This window comes from Peromyscus leucopus, chromosome 3, assembly GCF_004664715.2.
Source record: "Peromyscus leucopus breed LL Stock chromosome 3, UCI_PerLeu_2.1, whole genome shotgun sequence".
Taxonomy (NCBI): Eukaryota; Metazoa; Chordata; class Mammalia; order Rodentia; family Cricetidae; genus Peromyscus; species Peromyscus leucopus.
The window spans coordinates 88,128,131-88,135,526 of NC_051065.1; the positions used below are offsets into that span (position 1 = coordinate 88,128,131).

General features: G+C 46.3%; 1 protein-coding gene across 1 annotated transcript in view; it reads left to right on the forward strand.

Annotated features, from left to right (window-relative positions):
• Window positions 1–7,396, forward strand: part of Reep1 (receptor accessory protein 1) — a 90,295-nt gene that overhangs the window by 45,875 nt on the left and 37,024 nt on the right. Inside the window, 2 exon segments of the mRNA XM_037204311.1 lie at window positions 4,477–4,525; window positions 4,528–4,552. Of these exon segments, the coding sequence (XP_037060206.1) occupies window positions 4,477–4,525; window positions 4,528–4,552 (74 nt within the window).

Sequence of the window (7,396 nt, forward strand, 5' to 3'; positions counted from 1 at the left end):
GCAGAGAAGTATGAGGGGACATTGCATCTGGAACTGGAGGCCAGGCGCCATGGTGACGTCATCTCTCTCAGCCTGGGTTTCCCCATCTGGGAGACTCTGCAGACCACAGACCACCATCTGGCATGGAGAGGTGCACAGGTCTGAGAAGCCAGCTGACTTGGCTCTTTCCTGGCTTTCCACTTCTGACCTCCTCCTGGGCTGTCTTCCAACACCTACAGTTTAAGCCTTGTTGACGTGTAAGCTCTTTGAGGATGAGGCGTTCGTGATCATCTCTCTGCAGCACCTTGCAGAGAGCTGAGCCCATGGCAATGGGATCAGGAGGACTCACTGGTTAGAGGATTGTGACCATTACTGATGGGTGGTTTGGGTGCTGCATGCATCATTCTTGGCCATCCCAGGTACCTCCTGTTTAGCTGCCCCATTGACCAAGACTTGCTGAGTGAAGGATGTGATGAGAATGTCCTTTCCCTTGTAGGGGACTAGCCCAGGTGAAGGATGCCGGTTTGGTCATAAAGAGACCGAGTTACCAAGTCCTAGGCTCTGAAATTTATTAGTGTAATTATATGCTGGACAAGTGGCGTAAACCTCCAAGAGCCTCAGGTCATCTTCTGAACAGCGGGGTGGTGACAATCCCCTTCCCCCTTAGAAGATGTTGCTTGACAAGCTCAGGGTCGGGCAGACTCATTCTCTAGAGGACTGCAGTCATTAATGTTGGGTGCTCCTGGCATTACCCCTGGTCATCTTGGGGTGTAGGTTAAAAAAAAAATTCAAGGGCTAGAGAGATGGCTCAATAGTTAATAATCCTGCTGTTCTTACAGAGGACCAGGGTTCAGATCTCAGATCCCATTTGAGGGCGCTAACAACCACCTGTCACTCCAGCTTATGGAATTCAGCACCATCTTCTGACCTCCTTAGGCACTTGCACACACAAGTACATTCTAAAACATACAAAGAGAGAGAGGGGGGTAAAGAAAGAATTAATTCAGAGCCATCCTGGAAGTCATTATTTTCATGCATTTCCCAGATGAACACCTCCAGATCAGCTACAACCAGAGCTCAGCCCCCTTCCTCCCAGCTTCCCAGAACTGCTTGCTTCAGCTACTCTTACCAGGGAATCCAGAGTGGGTAACTTCTGGAGGCCAGTCCCTGGTATGTGAGGACAGCGCTGCTCGCACACTATAAATAGCGGAGAAGTTGCAAGCCCCGAGGCTCCTGGTTCTCAGTTGACACAGCCCAGCGGCGGCAGCAGCGGCGCAGCTTCTTCCAGCCCTACCCCTCCTGACCCCTTCCCACCTGTGGTGCTCAGCAGCTGTGCCAGGGGGGAGGCCTCACTGAGATCTCTGTAGTGCAAGAGCTGCTCCTCTGCAAAGCAGGGCCTGAGCACGCGCCCAGCCAGCTGGGCCAGATCAAACCCTGGTAAATTGTTGTGCGCTGACTAAACTCACAGGAGCCTGGTGTATGACCAGAATGGCGATTCATTAATTTAGAGTGAACGCTAACTGACAAGCAGAACAGCTGTTTGTGTTGGCTGGTGTGTGCACACATTTCCCCCTGGGGGAAAGCTTGGGAGTTAAGATTAGAGGTTTCTCGGTAAAATTGGCATTGGGAGATAGGAGCTGAGCAGTACCAGGGAGACCTGCCTCCTTCCTCTGTCCTCACGTGCATGTGTGCTCTCTCTCTCTCTCTCTCTCTCTCTCTCTCTCTCTCTCTCTCTCTCTCTCTCATACACACACACACACACTCTCTCTCTCTCATACACACACACACACACACACACATACACTGTGAACATACGTTCAATGTCCCAATACTCTCAAAACACCCACTCGAGCATACTCAGTGTCTATGTATCACACACACACTCACGCTGTTTAACATGTTTCCTTCTTGTGGTCTGATCAGTTTTATTTCTGTTGATGTTATGAAATACCCTGAATAGGGGCTGGAGAGATGGTTCAGTAGTTAAGAGCACTTGCTGTTTTTCCAGAGGACCTGGGTTCAGTTCGCAGCACCTGGGTTGAGTGACTCACAACCACCTGTCAGTCCAGTTCTAGACGATCTGATGCCCTTTTCTATCCTCTGAAGGGCACCTGAACACATTGTCACACACACGCACACGCACACACAGAGAGAGAGAGAGAGAGAGAGAGAGAGAGAGAGAGAGAGAGAGAGAGAGAGAGAATATTAAAAAATAAAAATAAATCTTCAAATTAAAAAAAAAAAAAAAAAAACACTTTGACCAAAAGCAACTTTGGGGAGGAAAGAATTTGGCTTACATTTCTAGGTCCCTGTCCATCATTGAGAGAAGCCAGGGCAGGATCTCAAGCAGGATCCTAAAGGCAGGCCTGCTTGCTAGTCATGCAGCAGTGCCTCTAACCAAGGAATTCACTCACAGCCAAGGAAGTATAGCAGAAACCATGGAGAGTGCTGCTTTCCTGGACCACCTGCCCAGGGAATGGTACCGCCCACAGTGGGCGGGGCCCTCCAACATCAATTAGCAATCAAGACCATCTCCTGTGGACATTGCCACAGGTCAATTTGATCTAGGGAATTTCTTGATGAAGACGCTTCCAGACGACTCTTTGCTGGGGGCACCTCCTAACCTCATTTGTCCAGGAGAAACCCGGGGACTTGCCTGTGACTCCAGCCTTTCCACTCTCCAGCTTTATTAACTGTCTTGTCCATTTGGTGACCATACCCCCTCATCCTTAGAGCTATTGTTATCTTCCAAACAGGTCTCCCATCCTTCTCTGCAACCACTGTCTGAGACCTGCCTCACACCATTCCCCTGGGATGGGTCAATGGTCTCTTGAACTAGCTTTTAAAACTATCTATTTATTGTTTTAAAATTGGTTATGTCTGAGATTATATTTATTATCTATAATTTGTAAAATATGTACAAAATCATAGGTTATTAGATAATGCAAGTTTATTTGACTTTATTTTATGTGTATGGATGTATTGCCTGAGTGTCCATAAGTGTAGGGCATCAAATCCCCTGGGACTGGAGTTACAGAAAGTTGTGAGCCATCATGTAGTTGCGGGAATTAAACCCCTGTCCTCCGGAAGAGCAGCCGGTACTCTTAATGGCTGAGCTATCTTTATCCCAGGATAATGCAAAATTTTAAGACTGTAACAATAACCTCTTCATGACTACTAATATGTATAATGTTGAGTAGCTCCCTTGTGGCTACATTCTCATTTTTATGTTCTTTTGTTATTATTTTAGAGTTTTCATCCAAGTTTCAGATTAGCTTTTTATTGTCACTGTAACAAGTTACCATGCACTGCCCAGCATAAAACAACATGCATTGTTAGATTTCAATCCTGGAGTCACAGGCAGGGCTGTTCCTCTTGGAGTATTTGGAGGAGAGTCTGTTTCCCTGCCTTTGTGGCTCCTCGTAGCAGCTGCCCTTCAGCACAAACGCTTTCCTCATTCTTTGGAGTCAGTGGCATTGGGTCTCTGAGTGGTCCTCCACACTCACTTCTCCCGCAGACCCAGCTAGGAAGAGTTCTCTTTTAAGATGCGTGTGGTTACAGTTGGTAGGATGACCTTCCCATCCGATGTCCTTAATAACTCTGCCAATTCCTCTTAGCTATGCAGTGGTCACTGTCCTTGGGGAGCTGTTAATAGTGAGTGAGACCCTGAAACTGTTGGAATTAATGTGGTAACTAATATTAAATGGATTCATTGGGCAAGAGTGAATGAAATTTCAGTGTGTCTTCCAGAGACAAAATTGATTTGCATCCTTATAGAAACAATATTGTCATTGAAATCAGTTTTCTATAACCTATGAAGCTATAAAAAATAGCCTAACAATGTCGAGCCATAAGATACCTGAAGACCAGGATAATTTGGAACTGTGTGCGAGACACCTGGCATCCATAGGACGCCCAGTCTTTTCCAATTTTCCCCGATACTTTATCTTTTAAAAAAAATTTCATTTATATGTGTATTTAAGTCCCTGTTTGAAGTCTTACTTTGGTTCTCTGTAGTTCAAGGTCCAGCCAAGAGCTTTGTTATTTTTGTGAAAGATTCCTGCTCTGTGGTTCAGGCTGACCTCAACCTCATGATCCCCCTGAGAGCCCTGAGTGCCGGCGATTCTGGGCAAGACTTTGAAGACAGCTTATAGTGTCAATTTTGGGGTCTTCTCTTCTTGGTGTCCCTTCTCTGAGAGTCTCCCCTCTTGAACTTGCAGCCATTCGGCAGGTTCAAGCTCTTTGGGGCTTTGTCCTAAGGCATAGCTAACCTGGATTAAGTCTAGGATCCCTGCAGAGGTTTTGCTTGGCTCTCACTCTGATTGCACAATAGCCTGTTTGCTCCCAATGTGGAAGGCGTGTAGCAGAACTGCACCTGAGTTAGGGAAGTATGGGGGGCGGTGACGGGTGCAAATGGCATGGCTTGGACTTGCCTCAGCGTCCACTGCCTTGGACTAGGCAGCCATGACCTTGTCTACCAACTCCTTCTTTCAACAGGTCAAATGGATGATGTACTGGATTATATTTGCCCTCTTCACCACAGCAGAGACTTCACAGACATCTTCCTTTGCTGGTAAGTGCTCCAGGGACTGGGATGTTTCAAAGGGCAGCGTTTTTAGTAAATTACTCCATAAAAGTTATTCAAGTAAATTTCCTTGATGAACTTCCGAAGAGCGCGTGTTGTGTAAGGCACTAGGACGTCGTATAGACTACATGGCAGAGCTCCTCTGTGAATGGAGTTGGTAAAGCATTTGCATGTCAGGGAGGGAAGGAAATGGTATATGGGAGTATGAAATGAAAGGGCCAAGCCTCAGGAGTAAATAAAGCGCTAGTGCTGTTTGCATGGGGGCCTGGCCTTGAGGCCCAGCACCACAAGACAACATAAGCGTGCAAAGTACCATATTTCCTCCTAACTCGTGTGCTGTCCTCATAACCACTATTCACACTTGTATGTCCTTGTAAAACATTCCCTGGTGCCTGGCGTGGTAGCACACACCTTTAATTGCGGTGCTCTTGAGGCAGAGGCAGGCGGATCTCTGAGTCTGAAGCCATCTTGAGCATAGTGGGTTCCAGGACAGCCAGAGCTACAAAGAGAAACTCTGCCTCAAAATAAAAATGTTGGTGTGTTAGTAAACACACTTACACAGACATTTTTTATTCTTAAATTTTTATTATTCCGTGTGTGTGTGTGTGTGTGTGTGTGTGTATGTGTGTATGCCTGTGTGTGCACACGTATGTGTATGTGTGTATGTGTGTGTGTGCGTGTGCATGTGTGTATGTGTGTGCTGCACATGATGCCTGTGTGGTACATGTGATATAGCATAAACATGCCATGGTACACATGTGGAAGTTGGAGAACAACTTAGTTGTTATCTCCTTCCAACGCTGTGTGTTCTGGGGATCAACTCTGGTCACCGACCTTGTACCACAAGCGCCTCTACCCACCGAGCTGTCTCACCGGCTCAGCGTTTTCCTTTTTTTTTAACACTAACTTTTTTTCCCCACTAAAAACCCCTCTCTCCGGTTCCCAAGTGCCGGGATGACAGGGGTGTGCTGCTTATGCTTTTTGTTTTCTCTTTGTAAATGTAGGTATTAGACATAACAGTTCTCAGATTCCTGATTGAATTTCTTTTGGAAATACTTTCATGTGGACATAAGTATATCTACCTATTCTTCAGTCACCACATAGAATTTCATGGTCTAGACGGAGTGTAACTTAGTTAACTAGTGTCCTTTTTGAAAAGTTTAAAGGTGTATTTTATTTTTAATTGTGTGTAGGTCTATTTGCATGTGTGTGTGTGTAGGGGGGGAAGGGGGTTGTGCATGTGAGTATAGGTACCTGAGGAGGCCGGAAGAGGACATTGGATCCCCTGGAGCTGGAGTTGCAGGTGGTTGAGATTGGCCCTGTAAGAGATCTGGGAACCACAGGCGGGTCCTGTGGAAGAGCAGTGTGTACTCTTAACCACTGAGCCGTCTCTCCAGTCCATTAATGTCCTTTGATGTTAAGTGGCTTCTTCATTATAGACAAACTTTACTTGGGAGGTACAGGCAGGATCCAGAGGTCAAGGTCAGCGTTGGCTATCTAGTGGATTCAAGACCATCCTAGGCTACATGAGACTCTGTCTTAGTCCTCTATGCCAAAAGAAATCAATACAACTATTTTCATCAGTGGTGCCATTACTGACATTATTTGCATTGATATACAGCTTTCTTTCAAAGATGGTGAATAATGCATAATGTCCTATTCATATTTAAGGGGGCTGACAGGTATTTCCATTCTGGAGAAGACAAAGTTTTATTCTGACAGGGCCAGTGTGAACCTCCATACCTCACCCCTCCAACATCATAGGCCCAAAGTCAGACCTTTGAATTCCATTTTGAGTCACTGGCCTTAATTATGTTAGAATGTAACTCTGCAGTCTTTCTTCAGAAGGAACCGTGTGTCGGTCATAGCAGGGATCTGGATTTCTTTTTCTTTTTCTTTTTTTTTTTCTGGTTTTTTAAGACAAGGTTTCTCTATGTAGCCCTGGCTGTCCTGGAATTCCCTCTGTATGTAGACCAGGCTGTCCTCAAACTCAGAGATCTGCCTACCTCTGCCCCCTGAGTGCTGGGATTAAAGGTGTGCGCCACCAACGCCCGACTGGATTTCTTGATTCAATTTGTACCCGTGACACAGGATGGACTGGACTCCTGTGAATAGAGACAGAACTCTGCTCTGCCATCCCTTATTGTCCCCAGAACACAGAAGCTGACACAAGGGATCAGACCGTTGTGAGAGCTTATATGAGGAAGGCTCCTGGGTCACCTGTAGAGATGAGGGTACTGGGTCCCAGGCCAGCAGGGCATGGGTAGTCCACTAAATAGTGTGGCCAGCACCGGAGTCTTGCAGTCACAGCTCCTCAGGCTCCCTCTGTCTGGTGCTGTGTTTGGGTCTGCTCTCCTCTCCTTCTCGTGGATAACGGGGAACTGTAGTGCTAGTCTCGGGACCTCCTTCCTGGAGTATCGACATGTTAACCTTGCTACTTTTGCTGGATAGAAATCCTGGCTAATCCTGGCTAATGGTGGCTATGCTCTTTCCTATCAAGTCACTGGACTATCCACTGGCCATGGTAAAGTCTTAGTTTCCTACCTAGTAAGTACTCAACCACTTTTTTATTTTTATAGTCAATATAATTTGTTTTTTCATTTTTTTGAGATAGGGTCTCACTATGTAGGCCTGGCTGGATGAGAACTTTTATGAATACCAGATGGCCTTGAACTCAAAGAGTTCTGCCTGCCTCTGCCACTGGGATTAAAGCTGTGTTATCGGGGACTATGGGGGGTCCAGCCCCTCGATAGTCCCCTCCCAGGGTCTGGGAAGAATCTGCAAACCAGCTGATAATTAATCTTGGGATGAGAAGAAATAAATCTATGTACA